At 65.6% G+C, this 22,651-nt stretch overlaps 1 protein-coding gene across 2 annotated transcripts in view; it reads right to left on the bottom strand.

Moving 5' to 3' along the window:
• Window positions 1–22,352, bottom strand: part of SPEG (striated muscle enriched protein kinase) — a 31,253-nt gene extending 8,901 nt beyond the window's left edge. Inside the window, exons 1-26 of one of the 2 annotated variants that reach the window (XM_040604638.1) lie at window positions 22,080–22,352; window positions 18,992–19,031; window positions 17,620–17,649; window positions 17,102–17,191; window positions 16,458–16,839; window positions 13,812–15,343; window positions 12,649–12,792; window positions 11,751–11,933; window positions 9,887–10,098; window positions 9,523–9,611; window positions 9,140–9,321; window positions 6,774–7,034; window positions 5,302–5,460; window positions 4,970–5,159; window positions 4,606–4,835; window positions 4,309–4,428; window positions 3,795–3,899; window positions 3,477–3,683; window positions 3,226–3,349; window positions 2,642–2,814; window positions 1,718–1,830; window positions 1,333–1,501; window positions 1,156–1,249; window positions 592–792; window positions 370–430; window positions 103–180 (exon numbers count right to left, since the gene is read on the bottom strand). In XM_040604638.1, coding sequence (XP_040460572.1) covers window positions 103–180; window positions 370–430; window positions 592–792; window positions 1,156–1,249; window positions 1,333–1,501; window positions 1,718–1,830; window positions 2,642–2,814; window positions 3,226–3,349; window positions 3,477–3,683; window positions 3,795–3,899; window positions 4,309–4,428; window positions 4,606–4,835; window positions 4,970–5,159; window positions 5,302–5,460; window positions 6,774–7,034; window positions 9,140–9,321; window positions 9,523–9,611; window positions 9,887–10,098; window positions 11,751–11,933; window positions 12,649–12,792; window positions 13,812–15,343; window positions 16,458–16,839; window positions 17,102–17,191; window positions 17,620–17,649; window positions 18,992–19,031; window positions 22,080–22,112 — 5,202 coding nt within the window. In that variant the 5' untranslated portion in view covers window positions 22,113–22,352. The remainder of the gene's footprint in view (window positions 1–102; window positions 181–369; window positions 431–591; window positions 793–1,155; window positions 1,250–1,332; window positions 1,502–1,717; window positions 1,831–2,641; window positions 2,815–3,225; window positions 3,350–3,476; window positions 3,684–3,794; window positions 3,900–4,308; window positions 4,429–4,605; window positions 4,836–4,969; window positions 5,160–5,301; window positions 5,461–6,773; window positions 7,035–9,139; window positions 9,322–9,522; window positions 9,612–9,886; window positions 10,099–11,750; window positions 11,934–12,648; window positions 12,793–13,811; window positions 15,344–16,457; window positions 16,840–17,101; window positions 17,192–17,619; window positions 17,650–18,991; window positions 19,032–22,079) is intronic. The other variant, XM_040604640.1, reaches the window with a different exon arrangement.
• Window positions 22,353–22,651: the final 299 nt, after the last annotated feature.

Genomic DNA, 22,651 nt, shown 5'->3' with positions numbered 1-22,651 from the left:
GAAGGGATGTCCCCCATCAGCAGGACCAAGTGCCCTGCAGTGTGGCCGAAGCCCATCCCTGTGGGCATGGGGCGGGAGGGGGACTGGGAGCCCCACACTCACTTTGATGTCCAGGTGTAGGACCCTGTGCTGGTGTAGGTAGCAGATCCCCTCCAGGACTTGCCGCATGTAGGACCGGACCTGCAAGAGATGGAGTGGAGAGGGTGGGTGCCCTGAGCTTGGGTCAGCCCCACCCTGGCCCTGTGCAAAGAAGGGTGTGGGCTGTGGCCCCCTTTGTAGCCCAATAGAGCACTGCATGTCCCTGGGCTGGGACAGACCCTGGGGTCCTCCGGCTCCCTCCTTCCCCCCCTGCCCCCCAGGTTCACCCACCTCAGACTCGCACACCGAGGGCTTCCTCGCCATCCTGTCCAGCAGCTCCTCCTTGGCACAGCTGGGCCCCAGTCAAGAAGCACAGAAGCTCCATGCCCCACTGTGCCCTGCACCCCTCCTGGGCACCCAGCTCCTCCACACGCACTCTGCCCACCCATGCCCCCCAAAAGCCTCCCCTCATCCCCCACACCACGTGCTCCTGGAGCAATGTGCAGAGGATACAGCTCCATGACCATGATGATGGCATTCTTCTTCTCGAAGGCATCATGGAAGAAGACGATGCGCTCGTGGTCCAGCTGTGAGAGAATGTGCAGCTCCCGCTGTGCTGACTGCTTGGCCTTGGTCCTCCCAGGGACAAACTTGGCGGCAAAGTCCAGTCGGCTGCTCTTCTCTGTCACCCTCCGCAGGTAGGAGAAAGCCCCCCTGCAATGTGGCAATGGGGGCAAGGGGGGGATAAGAAGGTGGGCAAGCAGGGGACCTCCCCTTTCCTGAGCAGCTGGCACAGGCACCTGTTCTGCAAGGAGCAGCCCACAGTCCTGGCAGCTCTCCAGGACCATCCATGGAGAGACCCCAGCACTGGCTTTGCTCTGGCTGCCCCAGCTCACCACCCTGAGCTGGCACCAGAGCATCCATTGACAGCTGAGAGCAGCCCCAGCACATCAGGATCTGGCGTACTATGGAGCTCAGTCCCCTGGGTCAGAGCCCCAGGGTGAAGCCTGGCTCCAGCACCCCTGTCCCTGTGGTGCCCAAGGTGCCCTGCTGCCCACCATGCTGGCAGCCCTGTACCTCCCAATCTCCTCATGCACGTCGTAGTAGTCAGTCAGGCGTCGTGCCTTGTGCAGTGCCTCCTCCTCCATGGCAGCATCGGCAGCGGGCCGGGCTGAGGGAAGGAAAGGCGCTGGCGGGGGGCAAGCCAGGCATCCAGGCTCTGCCCCCCAGGGCTGGGCGGTCAGCCAGCCATACCTGCCTGCACCACCAGCTCTGCCTTGCAGGAGACCTCCCCAGCCAGGTTCTTGGCCGTGCAGGTGTAGACGCCGCTGTCAGGCTCGGCGGCACCCAGCACCACCAGCGAGCACTCGTTGTCCTCATACACAAAGCTCAGGTGGCTGCTCTCCTCCAGCAGCTCCCCGTCCTGGGGGTGGCAGGGGCATCAGTGGTGTCCCATCCCATCCCAACAAGCTCCCACCACCCCTTCCCCATGGATGGGGCATGGTGCACAAGCAGCGTCACGGGGGGTGAACACAACCCTAAAGCCCAAATGGAGCAACCCAGGTGGGGCAGTGGAGGGTGTGGGTTTGAGGAGGCTGTGGGTCAGGAATGGGCGGGGGTTTGGGAGGTGCCAGCCCACCTTGTACCACATGATGTCCGGCAGTGGTTTCCCCTCCACTACCACAGCAAAGCGCGGTGTCTCTCCTTCTTGAGTGTCTATGTCCTCCATGATGGACTCAAAACGTGGTGCCTCTGCCAAGAGACAGGACATTGGGCACCATGGGGCAGTGCCACCCCCTGCCACTGACACGGGTTGTATGGTTGTGTGGCACTATGGGGAAATGCCAGCCCATGATATAGGGGCCTGGAACACCACGGGATGGTGCCAGCCCCCAAGGCACTGGGACACTACAGGGCAGGTCACCAATGGCATATGCCTCAGCACCACGGGGCAGTTCCCCGTTGGTGTGGGGCACCGCAGGGCAGTGCCACTCATGGCATGTGGGCATGCAGCACTGTGGTACTGCATCTCTCATTACATATGGATGTGGGGTACCGTAGGGCAGTGCCACCCATGACACCTCTGTGGGGCATTATGGAGGTGTCCCCTATGACTGTTGGCTATAGGGCACCAGGGTGCAGTACCACCGCATTGTACCGGCTATGGGATACCCTGCAGCTGTGCCACCCGTGGCACATGGCTGAGGGACACCATGGGGCACTGCCAACCCATGCACATGGTCACGGAGCACATGGGACGCTTCTACCCAAGTCAAATATGGGTACAGGATACCAGCCAGCAGTATCAATGCATTTCATGGGTTTTCAGCCCCACAGGCCATTGCGGCCCTATAGAGCAGCACCCTTATAGCATATAAGTATGGAGCACTGAGGAGCAGTGCTGTGCTGTGGGACAGTGCCCCCACACCACATGGACATGGGGTTCCACGGAGCAGTGCCACCCCGCAGGGCAATGCCCTCCCCCATGGCACACAGACCAGAGCATGTAGGGCAATACCACCCCCGGCAGAGGGGCACAGCACCCCGGTGCGGGGACACCTACCTGCGAGGCGGAGGCGGAGGGTGCAGCGGGCAGTGCCATGGCGGTTGCTCACCTCGCAGGTCAGTGGCCCTGCAGCCCCCCGGCCCACACGCAGCAGCCTCAGGCAGTGCTGGTCGTCATCTGGCATCATCACCTCACACATGCTCTCTGGCTCCCCCAGCACCTGCCCACCCCTGCGGACACACCAGCTGCCACATCACAGGCAGCCCCAGATGCGGTGCTCTTGATAGATCCCACCCCACAGCCCCATGGCCACCTCCTGACCCACAGGCAGCCCTAGCTCCCACCCTGCAGCCCCCACAAACGGTTCACAGCCCACTGCTAGCTCTGCCTGCTGAATGGCGCTTGACCCTCGGCATCCCACAGACAGCACCCCCCAGCCCTGCCCACCCGCCACACACCCTCCCCTGCAGCTCGGCACAGCTGTGGACATCACCCCTAGGTGCACACCCAGCCCAGACCCTAGGGAAGACCTCCCACCCACTGTGGACTACATGGGGAGCTGGTGCAGGAGCCCCTCTTTGTGCATCCCGTGGGGTGATGCTGGGCATGGGGCAGGCAACAGGCACAGCGCCATGTCCTACCTCTTCCAGGTGACGGTGGCCTCCACATGGTTGATGGTGATGGTGATGGAGGCTGGCTGGCCTTCCACCACATACACCACATCTGGCTTGTCCAGGATGACTGGGGCCTCCTCCAGGTAGGGACCTGCCACACGCATTGTCACCATCACCTCTGGACCCCACATCACCCAGCCCTGGGCAGCTCACCACCCTACCAGGGACAGAGACCCTTCCACCCCAGCCACCCGATCCCTCCCCACCACTCCTCTCACCCCGGTCCAGGAGCTGCACAGGCCCCACAGGTGGGGAGGGCTTGCTGTTGGTCTTGGGCGTGGCAGTGATGACACGGAAGAGATACTGGGCACCCTTGGTCAGCCCGTGCACTATGTAGGTGTTGTCACGCACACCAGCCACCAGCACCAGCCACTGTGTTGTGCCCAGCACTTGCATTTGCACCACGTAGGTCACCGAGTTGGGGTCTGCAAGGGGAGAGGGTCAGTGCAGAGCTGCTGAAATTGGGCTAGCCTGTACACCCCATCACGGCGATGCCCACTCCCTGCCCAGCCCCTCCCCATCTCTGGCCACCTCACCTATGGCAGTGTCCAGCCACTTGGGCTTGTTCCAGGTCAGTGTGATGGCTCTGCCGGTCACTGAGGCCACGGTGGGGGGCCCATCCGGAGGGGTTGGCACCACATCTGCATGGGGAGGCAGGCAAAGATGTGAGCATGGGCACTGCCACAGCTCCTCAGGGCATCTGCCTCATTCCCTGGGAGACACAGGCTGGAGGAGACGATGGGGCCAGCAACCCTCACTGGTTCCACAGCGGGGGTCTGTCTGGCAGCCCCTGTGGGACTGGTGCTGCCAGCAAGTCTCATGTGCGACCTGGGAGTCTAGGGATGGGTCCTGACCTTGCACAGTGAGGACTGCACAGCTGACCCCACTTCTAGGTTGGATTAGAGACCTCTTGAGGTCCCCTCCAATCTGAACTGCCCTGTGATCCTATCACCCTAGGACCTTGCTGTAGTGCCACTGACCCCCAGGGCACAGCCTGAGAGTGTGGCATCAAGTGGCTGCGCATCTCTGATGGTGCCCACGGCTGCTTACCAGTGACATAGAGGTGTGCGTAGCATGTGGCTTTCCCCACTTTGTTGGCGATGACGCTTTTATAGACGCCAGCATGTGCATGGCTGACAGATGTGAACACCAGGCGATGGACATCCTTGTCTGGGGGGGAACAGGGGGACACGGGTAAGACCCCACCAGCCAAGCGGTGCAGAGCTCCCTCCCTGCCTCACGGGGCATGAAGGTCTGGGGGGTGATGCCTCTTCCCAGGGTGTCCCTCCTTCCTCTGCCCCAGTGGAGGGACCTCAAGGGGGAGGGGAGGGTGGCAGGGAGCCCTACACTGCATCATCTTGCGGTCATCAGTGCTGTCAATGCGGGAACCGTTGTGGAACCAGGTGATGGAGGGGTAGGGCAGCCCGGCCACCTGGCACTCCAGCACGGCCTCCTTCGACTCCACCACATCCAGGTTGTGCAGTGGCTTCAGGAAATCAGGCATGGTGAAGCACTCTGCCTCTGTCTCTGCCTGCTCTGGCTCCTCCGGGATGGATGGCATCTTCTCCAGCTTGGAGCTGCAAGAGCCCACACACACTTACAGTGGGAGCACAGTGACCCCAGCCCAGCCCAAGCACGAATGTGTTGTCCCTCAAATACCAGTGGGGAGCAAGAAGGGGGGATGCAGATCCTGGACACCCCTAACTCTTACATCTGGGAGGCGGCAGATGGCCGTGGCTCCTCCACATAGAGGTCGGCAGAGCACTCCACATGTCCATGGGTGTTCCTGGCAGTCACCATGTACCGCCCTTCGTCCTCGCTGCTCGCATGCACAATGACCAGTGAGTGCAGCCCTCCATCCTGCTGAATCCGCACATTCTCCCCCTCCTGCACTGGCTGGCCTGCATGGAAACACACACTAGGATCAGCATCAGCACCCCTCCCAGCCCCAGCCAGGCACCAGCCCTTGACTGTAGCCCCCAAGGAGATCCAGAGTGGTCTCCCTGCAGTGCCCTGGGCAAGCTCTCTGGGCTTGGGAGTTACCAAAATGGGTCCAGGTGACTGCTGGGGGGGGAGTCCCGCTGATCATGCAGTCAAAACGCGCCGTCCGCCCTTCCACTACGTCCATGTCCTCCAGCTTGCGGGTAAAGAGCGGCTGCACAGAGGGCTGCACGGTCAGCCGGGCACTGCAGGTCAGTTCATCTGCAAGGAGAGCGGGCAGGGGTAAGCCCCACATAACATGTGCATGAGCAGGGCAAGAGACAGCCTGTGGCCCCTCCAGCTGCAGCCCCAGCAGCTGACATATCTGTAGCTGAGCTACCCCACACCCAGTGGGGGCTGAGCTCAGGTGGCCTGTGTGCTGGGCTCTGTCCCTGCACGGGGCAAGCGGGGTACAAGTGTGTGCAGGGTCCCTGTGCCCAGAGCTGAGGCTCTGCCGGCAGTGGGGTGCCTCTTCCCTCCCCTCACAGCAGTACAGATGCCAGCAACAAGGTGGGGTAGGAGAATGCCCCGTCCTTCCCATAGGGCAGGGGTCACAGCTGGCCTAGCCCCCTGGGGACAGGGCAGTGACACTGAAGCAGGCAGCACCAGTGCATGCAGCACCAAAGCACAGTATGGGGATGGGCGCAGGCTGGATGCTCCAGATGAGGGGGGTTGCAGCAGGGACCGCTTAGCAATGATGGTGTCGCTGCCCACCCTGGGCAGGGATTGACACCATGCTCAGGCACAGCCTGACCTCCCTGCACCCAAAACTGCCGCTGCCCTCAAATCCCTGCAGGCATACAGCCTCCTCTATGGAGGGATGCACAGGCACCAGCTTCAGGGTGCTGGGAATACCATTGACTGCTGCACCCACCACAGCCTGGATTAGTGCCAAGGGGCTGCCCAGGCAGGCTGGGGAATGAAAGGGACCCTTGTCCCTACCCTGCTGTGGGGGACAAAGGCTGGGCAGCATGTGCAGGCACAGGGGTTGTCACAGCCATGGGACAGAGGCCGGCTCCTGCTGCTCTTCATCAGCTGCCATCAGTGATGGCCTGGTGGGAGAGCATGGGCAGCTGTGACCCCCTGCCACCTCCCAGCCCAGCAGAGACAGGTTGGTACTGCAGCCAGCTGCCCAGAGGCTCTGGAGCCGGGGGACAGGGACAGCTGGGCACCCAGGTGCGGCGCATCCAGCTGGTGCAGCCACAGTGCAAATGCATCTCTTCATGATTCTGGGAGCTGCATGCATACTGGCTGAGGTGCTCAGTGAGGTGGGACAGGGCTGCAAGGCTCAGGATGCTGGAGCATGAGGGCTGATGCACACCAGGTTTCCAGCCAGGGAAAGCTCCTCAGCTCCTGGGGCAGTAACCACTCCTTCCCTGCTCCTCTGTCCCCCACCTGCAGCACTCAGCTACATCCCAGGGGGACCAGAGCCCCGAACCCAGGGGCAGGGGAGGGGGCTGTCCATCCCGGGCACCACCCGAGGGTCAAGCCCTGAGCAAGACCCTCCCCTAGAGGGCTGTGTGACCGCTGCTTACCTTTGGCAGTGCTGAGCTTGCAGGTGTAGATCCCGCTGTCGTCCTCATGCACGGAGGTGAGCAGCAGCTTGCACTTGCGCCCGTCAAAATGCATCTTGCATTTGAGCAGGGCGGGCTGGAGCAGCCGGCCCCGGGACAGCCAGTCCACGTCCATGTCTGGCGGGCCAGCCACCAGGCACTCAAAGAGCACCAGCTCCCCCGCCCCGACCACCATGTCCTGCAGGGGAACCACGATGGCCAGGGACTGGCACTCGGGGCGAGCTGCCCGGGAAGGGGGAAGAGAGAGAAAGAAAGAGAGACGCGTCTCAGCAACTTAAAAGCAACCATGAGAGGCGGTGGGGATGGAGGGAGGGAACATGCAGGACAGGGGAGGCATGCAGGGAGGGGGCCCGGTGCAGTGGGCAGGGAGTGCAGCGGGGAAGGGCAGGAGGTGGGGGCAAGATGTGGAAAGCAGAGCTGAGCCGGGGAGAGGGCCAGGTGTGAGGGGAGGTGTCCGTGCCAGGAACACACCACACAGCGCTTTACCAAACAGATTTTATTAGAGCTACAAAAAAAAGGGTCACGGCCTCGCAGCCCGCCCCCCCCACCAAGCCCCCTCCCTAGGGAGAAGAGACCCGGAGCCAGGGGGTGTTCCAGACAGACCCCGAGCCCTGGGGCTGCAAGGGACGTCTTGTGGTGGCCAGGCTGGTGCCCAGGTGGCCGCCGCGAAGCCAAAGGGGCCGAAGCTCTCCCTCCCCCCTGCGGATGGGGCAGGGTGCTCCCCCACGGGGGTCCCCAGGGTCTCCTGTCCCCCACGCTCCAAGGTGACCATTGCAGAGCTGCTGCCACACTGCAGCCCCTTCCCTACAGCCCCGGCCGGCACAGTGGCGACCGTGGGCTCAGCTCCCTGCTCCCCTTCCCTGGGCAGCAAGGAGAGGAGCAGCAGGACACACAGACAGGGACAAACGGACGGAGCAAGAGACAAGACAGCATCATACAGCCGCCCTGGCTCAGCTGAGGGGGTGCCTGGTGCTCCCCCACTGCTCCCCTCGCCCCGCCTCGGTTACGCCTCCCCCAGCCATCCGGCGAGCCCCTGCCCGCAGTCGAGGGCCCGCGCGTCCCCGCGGTGCATCCAGGACGAGGCGGTGGATGGAGCAGAAGGTAATAACACAAGGTGAGGTCCACTGCCTAAGAGGTGTCCAACTAAGAGCCCCGCAGCCGCGGCTCTGAGAGATGCACCCCCTTATCGTACTCCCCCTGCGTACAGACAAAAACTGCAGTCAGCAAGCGGAAGGGTTAGTGCAGCAGCGACAGGGCCGGCACACACGCACGCACATGCCAGCACCAGCACAAGGGGTGTGAGTGCCCACCAAGGTGCAGAGCCACTCACTGAGCCCCCCAAGAGGGGCTGGGGCTTAGGCCGTCACCCCCGCAGCCCAACTCCTGCTGGCTGTGAGGTACAGGGCCGGCTCCCACTCCCACCCCAGTGCCACCACACTTTGCCAGAGGCTGGGAGCAGGGTCCCGGCAGGGTACAAGCAGTGCAGCCAAGGCCGGGGCAGGATGGGCGCAGCCCAGGGAGCTCAGGCAGCTGTCAGCGGGGAGGGCTGGGGGGAGCAGGGCACACACAGCAAAAGGCAAAAGGAGAGAGGCAACATCACTCATCCCCACAAGCTCCTTCCCTGACCTCAGGGGATGCCAGGCAGAGCCTGGCTATCAGTCCCCAGCCACCCCTTCCCATTTGCACACATATATTGGGGTCCTGGGAGGACCACAGCAGGGCTGGGGAGGGACAGCAGGGGAAGGGGGCTGGACAACCCAGTCCCGTGCACACATAGGGCTATTGCTGGAAACAGACAGGGGTGGACCTCTCCAAGCTGCCCTTGTGCCTGACATGCAGCTTGGAGGCTGCCTGGGGCAAGGAGGGAGGGAGCAGGGGCAGGGGGGACATGTCCCCTGCAGGGCCATCAAGGGCAAAAGCCCTGCCTGCACAGACAGGGGCAACACCCAGCCCCAGAAGTGGGTATGTGGGAGGACAGGGGATGTGGGGTGAAGCTGGGCTGCAGGGAGCAGCAGGCTCTGGGTCAGGCTGACAGGGGTCCTGGCAGAGCTGGGCAGTGGGACCCAGGGCCATGGGGCTGCACATCTGGATGGGGCAGCAGGGCAGCCTGCCTTCTGCTGCAGGGCCAGTCTCTGCAGACAACCCCAGGCCACACAGCTCCAATTTTCTGCTGCCCTGCAACAAGGAAGGGCAGGCAGGCTCATCCCCTTCTTCCGGAGCATGGCCAAGGGGGAGTCTGCAGTGGCCCCTTCCCCACACAGCTCATGCAGGGCACTGGAGCCAGCTGGCCCCTCGGGGTCAGGGGGGACGTGCTTGGGGAGCTTTACCTCTGACCTCCAGCTTGGCCTCGCACTGCTTGGTGCCGTACTCGTTGACAGCCTTGCAGGTGTAGAAGCCGGTATCAGTGTGCTCTGCTGCCAGGATGTGCAGTGTGAAGAGCCCCCGCACGCCCTCTGCCTCCTCCACATGGTGCCGGCGGCCGTACTTCACCGGCTGCCGGTTCCGCAACCTGCTCGGGACACGGGCAGAACAGCACAGTCATGCCTGGCCCTGCACATCCAACCTGGCTGTCCCCAGAAAACCCCTCTCCTCCACCCCCAACCCTGCTCAGGACCAGAGCTCCAAGCCGGCCAATCCCAAATGGGGAGGTCACCGTGCCTGTCCCCTCCTTCCCTGCCCAGCTACAACCCCTGCGAGCACCGGGACTCACCAATAAATGATGGGCTTGGGCTCCCCACGGACACGGACGCTCATGCTGACATCCTGCCCCTCCAGCACCGACTGGTCTGACAAGGACACCTGTGGAAGCAGGGGTCAGAGAGCAGCGAGCACCCACCTGCACTTAGCGTCATGCATCCCCACTCACTGCACCCAGGGCTATGTGTTCCCCAACACAACAGCAGCCCTGGAGTGCCAGGGGAGCTGGTGGGGTGGAGGCTACCCAGGTGCCAGGACCACTCCAGATCAGGGGGCAGAAAGGCCTGACCCGGCACCTCCTAGTACCAGGGATCACAGGACTGCGGTCACGGGCACCGCTTTCCCTCTGCCAGGTCCCAGGGGAGCTGTTAGCTCACCTCAAAGGTGGGTGCAGCCTTGAAGGTGCTCTCCGGGGAGCCACGGGCAGCCCCATGCTCGGCTCTAGGCTGGAGCTTCATGGCCGGCCGGTGCTGGGGCGTGCCAGACTCCGGGAACTCTTCCAGGGGGCTCAGGTACTCCTCGTCCGAGGTGATGGGGCTGGCCTGGCCCAGGGGGGGTGCCAGGTTCCCATGCCGCTCCACGGCGGGGGCTGGCACGGGAGAGGCCGGGTAAGCAGCTGGCAGCTGCCAGCGCCTGGCGCGCGGGTCCGAGCACCCCTCCCCACCGCCCCGCACCCCGGGATGCCCGGAGACACGCAGCCCGCGGCACACCCCAGCCCGGCAGCAGCCGGCAGCGAAGGGGTGCGGGGCCGCGCAGGGGGAGGGAGAAGCGCTCCGCGGGACGATAAGGGGACGCGATATCCCGCAAGGCGACAGCAGGGCTCAAGTGGCTCTTACGCAGCAGCCCGCGCTCCCATCCTTAAGCCGCCCGGATTCCCGGGATGGCTGTCGCTGCCGCGAGCCGGCGAGGACTGAAGGTGACATTGGCAGCTGCGCTCCCCCGCCAGCCCGGCCGGCCGCCTGCCCGCTCCCCGGGGGACCGAGCCCGCCCGCACCGGGAGCCCGCCCAGGGCCGGGACGGGGGACCCGCGGGGTGCGGGCTGCGCGCGGGGCCGGGGCGGGGGGTGCCAGTGCGGAGCAGCGCGCGGCGCGGGGTGCTGGCCCGGCCCGGCCGCCGTGCAGGGGGTGCTGCCCCCCCAGCCCTCTCCCCCCGGCCCGCCCCGCTCCCCTTGCTGGAGGCCCTGCCCGGCGCTGGGCGAGCGCCGTGCCCCCCCGCGGCCCCGCGGGCAGCCCCAGGGCGGGGAGCTGGGAGGGGGGGCCCGACCGCCGGCTCCCCCCGCCCGCCCTCCCGCCGCCCCCCGCACTCACCCGGGGACGCGGCCCCGGCAGCCCCCGCCCCGAGCCGAGCCGTGCCGCGCCGTGCCGGGCCGCACCGCCGAGCCGCCGCCGCCGCCGGGCCCGGTGCGGTGGTGCCGGGCGCGCCTCCAGCCCGCAGCGCCGCCGGGCCGCTGAGCCCTCCCCGCCCCAGCGCCGCCCGGCCCCCGGGGCTGGGCCAGCAGCGCGGGGGAGGGCCCGCCGCCGGGCCGGGGGCTGCCGGGCCCCTTCCCGGCCCCTTCCCGGCCCCCCGCCGCCTGGCCCCCGGCTGGCTCTGCCCCGCCGCTGCCGTCCCTGGGCGCCCGGTCCCGCCGCACCGCGGAGCGGGTACATTTTTGGGGGCTTCCAGCCCCCAGGGCAGCTCTGAGCCTCCGCACCCTCCCCAGGGATGAGGAGAGCCCCGGGACTGCGGCGGGCTGGGCGTCCCCCCGGCTTGCAGCTTGGTGGGCAGGCAGGGCGTCCCGCTGATATCCACAGCTAATAGCTTGTGGGGCAGGGGTACCCCTATGGCTAGCGGGTTGGAGGGCAGGGGTATCCCTGCAGTTCGCAGGTTGGAGGGCAGGCAGGGGCATCCCCATGGTTTGCAGTCTGGAGGCAGGGGTACCCCCGCAGTTCGAGGGTTGGAGGGCAGACTGGGGTATCCCCATGGCTAGTGGGGCACGGGGCAGGTGTGGGGGCCGCCAGACACTGGGCTGCTTGCTGGGTGCCGGGGGATGCTCACGGCCTGACCCCGCTCCCCCCTGCTCCCGGCAGGATCCCTCCGTGCGTTCCGGGAGCACGTCAGCTGCTTTGGTTCAGACAGAGCCTTGTAGGGTAAGGAAGCCGGTTTCTTCCCAGTGACAGCAGCGGCCGAGCTGGCAGGCAGCCTGCCGCGGCGCCAGCCCTCCCACCGCCGGCCACCCTCCCGCCGCCGGCCGCCAGCACTCACCAGGCCGCACGCTGAGGATGGCACTGCAGCAGGTCGCCCCCACCTCGTTGGTCGCGGTGACAGTGTAGAGGCCAGCGTCGGCTACCCGGGCACTCCTGACCAGCAGAGTGTGACGCTCACCCTCCGCCTTGATGGGCCGCGTCGTGCTGCTCCGCAGTGGGACCCCGTCCTTCCTCCAGGACACTGCGGCAGAGGCGAGAGTCACTCGTGGGCAGGAGAGCCCAAGCTCCGCCGGGGGGAGTGCAGGGCGAGGTGAGGCCAGGTGCTGCCCTGCCTGGCCTGGGGACCCCTTTGCCAAGGGGAGCTGCCCCAGGTTCCCCCGGCCCCGATGGAGAGAGTGGGGCTGGCCCCTGTCTGATTCCAGCCATCCTCCTGCCCTCCAGCGGAGGCTGGAGGAGGGAATCAAAGCTGCTTCGCTTCTGCTGGGCTGTGTCGGCGGGTACCAGCTCTGGCTGCCCAGCTGCCCTGGCTACAGCACACCCAAAGCCCATCAGCCCTGAGCCAGGAATCGGGGCTCTGCCTCCAGGAAACTACCTGAACTGTCCCAACAGCAGCCCAGGGCATCACCTGTCCCTGCCTGCACGGTGCTCAGCCACCCTTCTGCTGTCCCTACAGCCCAGCACCGGGGAACAGTAGGCACGCTGCCTACAAGTTGCCCTCACACCCTGCCCTGGCAGGCAGTGTCCAAGCACTTCAGTGCTGCCTGAGGGGGAGTCAGGGCAAAAGGGGTGCTCTCGGGGTGGGCACATCACCTCCCTGAGACACCCAGCTCGGGCTGCGTGTGCACTCCACACAGCTCAGGTGGCCCAGAGGGACAGCTCAACTGGTGACACACAGATGCACACATAGCCCCTCTGCCACGCTCACACCCCCAAACCCCAGTCCTGCAGTCGCTCACCTTCAGGCTGAGGGTTGGCCGTGACGATGCACTTGAGCAGCACCTCTGCCCCCACGGCCACTGTCATGTCCTGGATGGGGATCTCAAAGATGGGGGCTTCCAGGGGGTCTTCACCCGCTGAGACGTAGGAATCGTCAGAAGACTCTGGACAGGGAAAGATGAGCCCCGTGGATGTCAGTGGGGTGAAGCAAGTGGGTCCTGTGCCACGCCAGGCTGCACGCAGGCAGAGCAGGGGCTTCGCAACCCTCTGCCTGTCCCTGCCACCACAGGCCCCACACCCTCGCTGGGGCATTAGCAGGTCCCTGGGCCATGCAGTGGAGGAAAGGGCCATATCAGGGGCCACCACAGCATAGTGCCTGCAGTGGGACAAGACAGGGGACCGTGGGGCCGGGAGCATACAGCCTGCTGTACATCCCCATACAGCATAAGGGATGAGGTGACGGCAGGGTGTGGAAGGAGGAGAGTAGTACACAGCCCACCACAGCCCCTGCTCCCAGCTCCTCCCAGCTCCCCTGGGGGATGCTGGCTGCTCTGACCCACCACATCAACATCAGCTTCCCAGCTCCCTCCCCTCCTGTGGCCCCAGCACATGGGTAAAGGTCCTGGGGCTGTGCCAGGAGCCTCAGGCACGTGGGCCTGGCACTGCTCCGGCCAGAGCAGAGCCTGGAAGGAGCTCCCAGCCCGGGTGCAGTCTGGTCTCACCCGGGCATGCTGGGATGGGCAGGGCACCTCTCCCTTGGCCAAGTCACCACAGCATCCCCCGGGGACACTTGGGCTGCACACCCTGCCTGGAGCACTGAGCAGGGTCCAGCAGGGACAAGCTGCAATGGGTGCCCAGCACCCCTGGGGGCCAGCCCAGCCCAGGGCTGGGTGCCAGAGGTCAGCCCCCTGTGTCCTTCTGTGCCAGGCAGGAGGGACAGAGACATCAGCAAGCATTATATTCTCAAGGCCCAGTAAACTGGTACTCAGGTTGGTCCGTCTTACAGCACTGGTTGGTGCCAGCATCCCCAGGCTGCAGACCTGTGCCACTCACCCCACCCCTGTGCTCTCTGGCACGGCCTGGACTCCCCACGCCTCCCAGGGGCAGGCTGGGGGTCCCCGATCCTGCTCAGGGGCTGGCCAGGCCAGCTCTGTGCCCAGAGGGCAGAAAGCCATGCCCCTACCTAGCTCCGGAGAGGTGGGCCTGGCTCGGCGCCCCTTCCCCTTGCTCCGCATGCTCCTGCCTTCTTGAGCCATCCGGCCACTCTCTTTCTTCTCCAACACTTTTGTCTGCCTTCTCTCCACCTCCCTGCCCACGCCGTGCTGCCCTGCCCAGCTCCTCTCCAGCCGAGCCTCCTGCTCCATCCCCGGCTTCGCCCAGGGCAGGAACCGCACCTCTGTGGGTGCCTCCGGCCGCCGGTACAGCCCATGGGGCACGGTCAGCCGGGTGGCCAAGGCTTCGCTCACTGCCCCGGGGGCACGGGCTCCACCAGCGGGACTCCCGTCTGGGCATGGGCTGCCTTCAGTGGGACCCGCCTGTGGAAGGGTCACCCATCCCTGCGGGGTGGCTTGTGCTAATGGCCACTGCTCCTTCTTCTTCACTTCCCCAGTGCCTTCTTGCTGCAGACCCTTCCTGGTGGTCACATCCTCCACCTCAGTGGGCTGACTGGCTGCCGCCCCGCCCCGCACTGGGGCTTTCTTCCCACGCAGCCCCCCTGGCTCCAGCTCCCCATCAGGTCCTACCAGCGTCACGCTGGAAAGTGCCAGGTGCTGGATGACGTGCATGCTCTCCGCTGGTGGGAAGGTCTTTGGCGGCAGAGCCTTCCGCCCACCAGTGCCCTGTGAGGAGGGGGTGCGGGGAGCATGGTGGGCAGCGGGCTCCGCAGCTGCTGGGGGCAAGGGTGCTGGGGGAAGCCCAGCTTTGCACAGCTCCTGGGAGCGCCGCAGCTGCTGCTTGGAGACCGTCCGCTTGATGCGAGTCAGCTCCTCTGCAAACTTGTGCTCAATGGCGTAGACACGGCCGGCAAACTTGCCCCGCTCGTCAAAGGATGCGGCTTTCTGCCGGAAGGCCAAACGCCTGCTTGCCGCCGTGCTGCCAGGCTCCCAGTGGCCTCCTTCCCGAACATCCTCCCGCGAGCCGCCCAGCATGCTAGTACGGCGTGAGCCAGAGCCGGGCTGGTCGAAGGAGCGTGTCTTGCGCAAGGGCAGGCAGGGGTGTGTGGGGAAGGGGCTGTCCCCCTGCTCCAGGCTCCTCCGCCGGTCCTCGAAGTACTGCAGCCTCTCAAAGATCTTCGAGCCAGCACGCACCAGCTTGGGGGATGCCCGGACCGAGACACGCCCGGAGGCGTCGCTCATGGGTGTCTGGGGACGGGACTCTTGCGTGCTGCCTTGTGAGTACCCCGAGGACTTGGGCTTCTTGATCTTCTCCTCATACTCCTCAGGGACAGTGTCCTGGTACTCGGCCGGCACCGCGGACTTCTTGCGAGGGGTCACGGGTGTGAAGGAGGGGACGCCAGGGCTACGGGCAGCAGGCTGGGACACAGCTCCAGTGGGCAGCAGCAGGCATGGGCCAGCGCGGGGAGATGGTGAGCGGAGGATGGGTGGCTTGGCGGTCAGTGGCAGGGCAGCAGGGGACCTTGGAGGCTCAGCACCAGGCTTTGGAGACACAGGGCCGCTGTGGGAGTCATCTCTCCGGTAGCCCCCCTGGGGGATGCTGCTGCAAGGGGAGAGAAAGAGGAGCATGGTTCAGAGCCCACCCTCGCCGCCCATCTGCATCCCAGCTCCCAGCCTGCACCATGGCACCCAACGGGGCATGGTAAGGGAGGCAGGTGCCCAGGGCAGCCCCAGGACTGGGGGGCCTCGAGGGGCCTCAGTGAGGGCATCTGGCCACTCTGACATCACCAGGAGCTGACTGGGTTGGGTGAGAGTCCTAGGCTGCTGTGACACAGTGGTGTCCTCTCGCCTGCGGGTACCCGTGTGGAACAGCAGGGTGATGCTGGAATACCCAGTGAGTGTGTCCCCTCCCTGGGGCTGCCATGCAGACAGGACCTGGGGCCGGAGGGTGCCCCAGTCTACCAGGGTGTCCTGGCGTGCCAGGGCAGCTCAGCACAGGCCAGCTCCTCCACAAGGTGGAGGGTGTCCCCAAGGCTACAAGCCCTCCTCATGCACATGCTGCTATGGGCAAGTCCCCACTCCCTGCTGCGCCCGGGCAGGCTTGGTGATCACGGTGCAGAAATCATAAGGTGGAGATGAGGTTCTGGTGGAACAAGCAGCCTTGAACAAAAAAAGGGGTGGGATGGAGGTCAAAGGAGCAGGCCTGTGGGGATGGGGACCAAAGGTGGTGGGGCAAGACAGGGGCTCTGAGCATGTCAGCAGGTCCTGGGTAGGCAGCATGTCCCTGACCCCTGCTGCCACCCCTGTGCAGTGGGGACTGTGGGTGGCAGAGCTCTACCAGCAGGTGTCCTGGGCTGCGCAGAGCCCCCACCGCTGGGTGGGACAGGGGGACACCCACAGCCCAACAACCTGCAGGTGGGATGCTGCAGCTCACGCAGTGGCACAGGGGTTACCCCCAGCCCCAACCTGGCCACAGCAGAAAATGACTCCATTCCGCATCCCCTCTCCATGCAAGGGCCGGTTCCCCCCCCACCCCCAGCCTGGGTTGCTCCCACCTCCTCACCAGGAACAGGCTGCCTACTGCTCAGAGCCCCCATTCCTCATCCTGGCATGGCGAAGGCAAAGAAAGCCCAGGCGGAGGGGAGGAGATGGCTGTGGGGGTTGGAAGGCGATGGCCCCGGCACAATGTCCCCTCCGCGCTTCCCCCGGCTACTTACACATGGAGTGAGAGCGCCCGTCCTCGGTACAGGCTGAAGGCGCTGCCGTACGGGTCGCTGGCCACTGAAAGGCTATCCTCTGACCCCCAGCTTGTGCCCACCAGATTAGCCCGTGACGCCCGCACCAGCGGCTCCACGCCCAGGTGCCGGACCTCGGCGCCGCATGGGGCCGGCGCGTTTGCTTGCCTTGGGGTTCCCTGCGGCTGCTGCCAGGCAGCAGGGCGGAGGTAGGGTCCCCGTGCGGGGAGGCTGGCATCCGTCTCCTTCTCCACCACAGTCTGCTGGCTGCCCGACCAGCTGGAGCGCTCCTCTGCCTGTGACAGGGCCAGCACAGAGGTCGGCGTAGTGTTCATGGAGGCATCCACGAGGGTGTCAGACCCACCTGGAAGGAGAGGGGTGAGCCGACACCAGGTGCCTGCAGGGATGAACCCAGCACCCTGCTCTGAGAGGGCTGAGCTGCCATGGGGTGTCCCAGGGTGTCCCGAGCAGCACCCTGCTGCACCAAGCCTTCTCCCCTTTGGACGGGTGGGTCACAGCTCCCCCTCCATGGAGAGCCCCACAGCTGGGTCAGCAGAGCCCTTGCAGGGGGCCATGCTCCGCAGCCGGCGCCAGGGCTCGGTGCCCACCGGATGCCCCCTGCTCACCCGTGGGGGTGCTGAAGGCCGTCTCATCCTGGAGCTCGCTGCGCTGTGTCACCTGGGGATCACTGGGCTCATCCTCGCCCGTCTCCGAGTCTGGAGAAGGAATGAGAGAGCAGGGGGTGAGGGGACGTGAGGACAGAAGGCCAGGCTGGTGCTGCCCCTTGCAGATCCACCAGCTCCAGGGGCAGAAGACCCAGGCAGCTCCAGGAGGAGGCAGCACCAGGGCAGGGGCATGGCTGTGACCTGCAGGGACAAGCTGCCAGCAGGGAACAGCAGGACCAGGGGTGGGAAAGTCCACCAGGGCAAGGACAAGCAGGGGAGGGCAGGCAAAGCAGGCAGGAGTAGTGTTAGATGATGGAAGGAACGGAGACGTTGCCAATGGTGGGAATGTGGCTGGTGGATGTGATGTGGGGGCAGGGAAGCAGGGCAGGGGGACAGTGGCGGCGAGGGGGCAGGGTGGCAGGCTCGGGGACAGGGCCCGCTCTGGGGACAGGGCTGGCATTGGGCAGGGGTCTTCCTACCGTAGCTTTGTTTCCTGCAGGAGCGGAAAACTTCGCTTCCATAGGGGCAGCAAGAGAGAGAGAGACATCAACACACGGTTATCGGCCCAGCCTGCGGAGACGCGGGGGGCAGTGGGGAGGGACCTTGTCCCCAGCATCTCCCCGCGCTGCCATGTGGCAGGGACCTGCCAGGGCAGCACCTGGGTGGGTCTTGCTGGCTCGGAGACCACAGCACCCTGTGACAGGCTTTGGGGCCAGGGATGAGGCTAGGACCAGACATTTGCCCATCTGAGGACCCCACGAGGAGCACCCCCTGCCCTGCCCAGCCCCATGGCAGGGGCCAGGCGCCCACAGGGTGTGGAAACAGGTCTGGCAGACCCAGACTTCCTCACCACATCTCCACTCTGCACCCATGTTCACTGCATGCCACCCCAGTGCTGCACACAAACCCTCCTCACACACACACCATCCCACCTGTGCCCTGCACGGCACCATCCCCTCCCCATGCCACAGCCACCTCCTGCCCAGCAGGACAGCCACCTTCAGTCCCTAGACCTACTGGAGCTGCCCCATGGGCTGGCCTTGCCACTGCAGCACCTGCATGTCCCTGCGCTCTGCAGGGCACCACAGCTTGGGGCTTGACCCCCAGACTGCGCCCCAGCTGGGTGCTCCTGGAGGTGCTGGGGCACACGGACATGTGCGTCCATGTGCAAGCACCCTCCCTCTGGCAGGTACATGTACACCCCCTACCCCAAGTTAGCAAGTGCTGCATGATACAGCCACACCCCACAGCATGGCCCCAGCTGACAAAGCAGGGATGCTCAGGGCAGGGCATCCCTGAGAGCATCCCCACGTGGTAGTCTGAGGCCAGGTGAAATCAGCACCACCCTAATGTCCCATCTCAGGAAAGCCAACACCGTGCAGCCAGGGAGGGTCAGACTTTCCTCCCTGCCACTGCCTGAGCCCTCACAAGCTGCTGAAACAGACCCCTGAAGTGACGTGTCCCCTGCCCCACCATCACTCCCCTTCACTCCACTGCCGTGGCATAGTGAGGAGCTGTGCTGCTCCCACCCAACCCAAGCCGCCCCTCCACAGCCTGGCACACTGCCAGCTGCCCTGTGCACTGCCACCGCATCAGGCTTCCCAGCCCAGCTGCAACAGCCTGGCAGCCCCTGAGGAACCAGAGCTGCAGGGCCAGGCGCAGTCCAGCCTTGTGGGGGACACCGGGAGCCACCAGCTGACCAGGACCCCATTTTGTGGTTGGCAAGATGCAGCCCAGCCCTGCCCAGCCTCTGCTTGATGCCCCCCCGCACAGTGCAGCGGTGGGGCTGAACCCCATACCCCAGCACACTCAGGGTGGCAGGGGGAGTCAGGTCCTGGTAACTCAACGCACCATGCGTGAAGCGCCCAAAGCGACGCGAGTGGCCAGTCTTCTGCAAAGGAAAAGAGAAGAGAGCGTTACCCATGGCATGGCGCCACGCGCCTGCTCACGCACGGACGCACACTGCTGGCACGGCACACCCGCACGCACACACCCCATCATCACAGCACATGCGGCACCGCTCACACCCACAATCGCTCACACACACACACACTGGCACAGCAGACATGGTACCGCTCACACCCTCCCACTGGCAGGGCACTCCTGGCACCGCTCACACGCACACACACACATCCATCCCCCGGCTGCACACCCACAGGGTACCCACAGGCACACACCCCCGCGCACGCAGAAATGGATGGGTGTAGGTGGACACGTGTAGCACATGCCCAGCCATGCACACACACCTCTGTGTGCACACACCACTCCCCTTGGCAATGGCACTGTGCATCCCAGCCCCACACCACTGCCCGTGCTGTGGGGTGACACTGTGCACCCCACCCCTGCGCTGCAGCCCATGCCCAGGGAGCAACAGCCCTGGGCAGCCCTGCTGCCCTGGCATCACTGTCTGCAGCCAGTGCTGCCTGCAGCAAGGTCTTTGCCTGGGTGGGTGCCCAAATGCTCCGTAGACCCTTTGAAGCCACCACCCGCGCCAGCATGGGGACTGGGCCAGCAAAGTGCCTTCCAGACGCTGGCCCAGACACCATCATGGGCACCGGCCCAGCACGGGGACAGCATCCCCCATCCCTGCTGGAGGCCGTGCCAGTTGCAAAAGACGCTGCCTGGCACAAGTGGCATGGGACTGGCCCACCTGTGCGGGGCTGGAGGCATGGGGGCTGCACTCGCTCGCGCCGTCTGGGCAGGCAGGCAGGATGCAGCACGGGGCAGAGGCGCACGGAGCTCCCTGCCAGCTTGGCTGCCCTCTGCGCTGCAACCCAGGGCTGAGCCCTCGCTTGCCAAGGGAGGGACCAGCTGGGGGCAACCCAGCTGCCAGGCCTGGCGTGCACCGATGCCATCTCCCAGGAAAGCAGAGGGATGGGGTGATCTCCAAGGCAGGCAAGAGCAGAGATGCGATGTGCAGGCAGGCAGGGTTGGGCTGCCAGGGCTGAGAATCCTTCCCAGCCAGTCTGGGCGACAGGGTCTCCCCAGGACGCTGACACCCCATGCCCTGTCTCCCCAGCGTGGAGCCCAGGGCTGGACACTCAGCTTTCTTGAAGCCCTCTGTTCTGCCATCCCCTCCTGCCTGCCCCCAGCATCCAAGCAGGGTCATGGACAGCCAGCCCCCTGGGACAGCCAGCCAAGCATGGCCAGTAGTCAGTTGCCCTTGGAAGGGCAGCAGGCTCATTTTCTGTGCCTCAAAGCTGCTGCAACTGCAGCGGCATCCCCTGCCACTGGACAGCACCTGGGGACTCCCAGCAGCCCCCTGCCTGCATATGGTGTTGACCAGAGGGCAGTAACTGCACGAGACACATTTGTATTCAGTCTGAGCCAGGCTTCACCTCCCCTCCTCGCTGACTGTGCTGGTTCTGGCTGGCAGCCCGACTTCCAGGCCAGGGAAATAGATGAGTGATTAACTGCACCATCGGCGGATAATTCCCCCATTAAAAAATGAAAATGCAATTGAGTGCCATTATCGGGTGCTCTTGTGGCTTCCCCAGGGACCGGCGCCATCAGCTCCCCATCAAATATGGTGATTACACCCAGTAGGCCTGGGCTGGGCACCATCACCCAGAGCTACAGGGTGGCCGAGCCCACTCCCCTCTACCCCGCAACAGGTCACTGTGGGATCGGGGCACCCCGCAGCCTGGACCCCCCTTGGGCACAGCACCCAGGAAAAGGGGTGGAGGAGCCCCAGGAGCCCACTCTGTGCCCACCCAGCCCGGGCTGGGGAAAGGGGCTATCTGGGATCCCCACAGGGCAGCTGGGTGACACCTGGTGCTGCCTCCTTCCCATACCTGGTGCAGATCCACCTGCTCAGTCTGGGGTCTTGCCCTAGCTCTGGGATGGGGCATACTTGACCATGGCTATGGGGCCAAGGGGAGTCAGGGGAAGAAGGGTCTCCTGGGACCATGGAGCACAGCCCTGGCAGCCTGCCACCACCTGACATGTGGAGCCCAGCACCACACAGCACTGGTGCCACTGGTCTGAGACAGGCAGACAGGGAGCGGGGATGGAGTGAGGTGGGGAGGTAGCAGGTGGCTTGCCTGGTGCAAAGGGACAGCCACTGTGGGTGTCCTGACCCCCCCATGCTCGACCAGCACAGCAGGACCCTGCCCCACCAATACAGGCGCGCAGGGCTTGCAGCCCCCAAGGGCAGATGGGGCAGCCAGGCAGTGCAATCCACCCTGCCCTGAAGGGACCCCCACCACGCGTGGCTCCTGGCATCCTTGGAGACCTGTGTCTCCTGGGGCCTCCCACACCCCTGGGAAGGGGCTGCGGGTGACAGCCCCTCCCTGGTCCCTGCTGGGCCACCAGGCTGGGTGACAGCAGGGAGGCTATGTGCCATGCTGGGTGGAGTGGTGGGGTGGGCTTGCACGCCGCAGGGGTGGGGGCTTCCTGGAAGGATGCCCCCCATCCTCCACCCCTCGCCGAGGCCAAGTGACGTCCTTGTCCCCTGCTCGGCGGCGGAGCGTGCGGCGGGGCCCGCGGAGCAGCCTCGCCTGTGCCAGGCATGCTCCTGACGCGGAGGGGATGACGCATGCAAAGCCTCGTCTCCAGCTCCGTGACCACCGGCAGCGGAGCTGGGGGGAGCCATGAAGCAGCCTCCATTTGCTGCCCCGGCTCCGGAGGGCAGAGAGGGGAGAGGGTGGCACGGGGAAAAGCCCCCGGCGGGGGTCTCAGGCCGGCTGCCGGCACAGGCAGTGCTGAACACCTGCCCTCTGCTCCTCCGGCGCGGTCTGGCGAGGACAGACAGGCAGCTGGCGGCTCTGCAAGCGGGGCTGGAGCCGGCGGTGGGCGAAGCCCCGGGAAGCCCCGAGCGGCGGCGGCAGAGCCGGAGGGGCGACCCCCCCCCCCCCTCCCCAACCCACCCATGCGCTCCCGTTCCCGACGCTGCCCCCTCCGCCCGGCGCCCGCCGGCGCGGCAGCCCGGAGCCTTTACCTGGAAACGCTTCTTCACCCAGATCTTCTTCATGCTTCTGCAGAGCCCCGCTGGCCCGGTCACAGCGGCTCAGGCCCGGCGGGACGCCAGCCTGCTCCCGGCGGGGTCCCCACTGTCAGCACGCCGCGGGGACAAGCGATGCTCCGAGCATCCTCCACCGCCGGCAGCCGGGGACGGTGGGGGGAGAGGAAGGGGCTCGCCAGGTTGGGCTCTCGGGAGGGCTGGAGCTGTGATCGTGAAGCATCACTGGAGTGCTCCTCCCTCCATCCTTCCCCCGCCTGCCTCCGCCTCCGCCTCCCCGCCAGCCCTGGCACACAGTGACAGCGGCGGGGGACAGGCAGGGCACAGGTGGCAGGGGGCGCGGGCAGCCGCGGGGCCGGGGGTGGTGGTGGTGGAGCGGCTGGGGTGGGAACACGTCCTCCCCCCGCTGGCTTTAGCTCCACGGCACCCGGGGGTCCGCGCCCCCGGCTCAGCAATGCAGCTGTACCACTGTCCCCTACCACGGGTCCCTCCTGCCCCACCGCCGGGGGCAGGGGCTGTTCTTCTCTCCGGTGCTCAGTACCACAGGGCAC

This window comes from Falco naumanni, chromosome 8, assembly GCF_017639655.2.
Source record: "Falco naumanni isolate bFalNau1 chromosome 8, bFalNau1.pat, whole genome shotgun sequence".
Lineage (NCBI taxonomy): Eukaryota > Metazoa > Chordata > Aves > Falconiformes > Falconidae > Falco > Falco naumanni.
The sequence above is the reverse complement of the archived record's forward strand: the minus strand, read 5'-3'. Positions and strand labels throughout refer to the sequence as shown.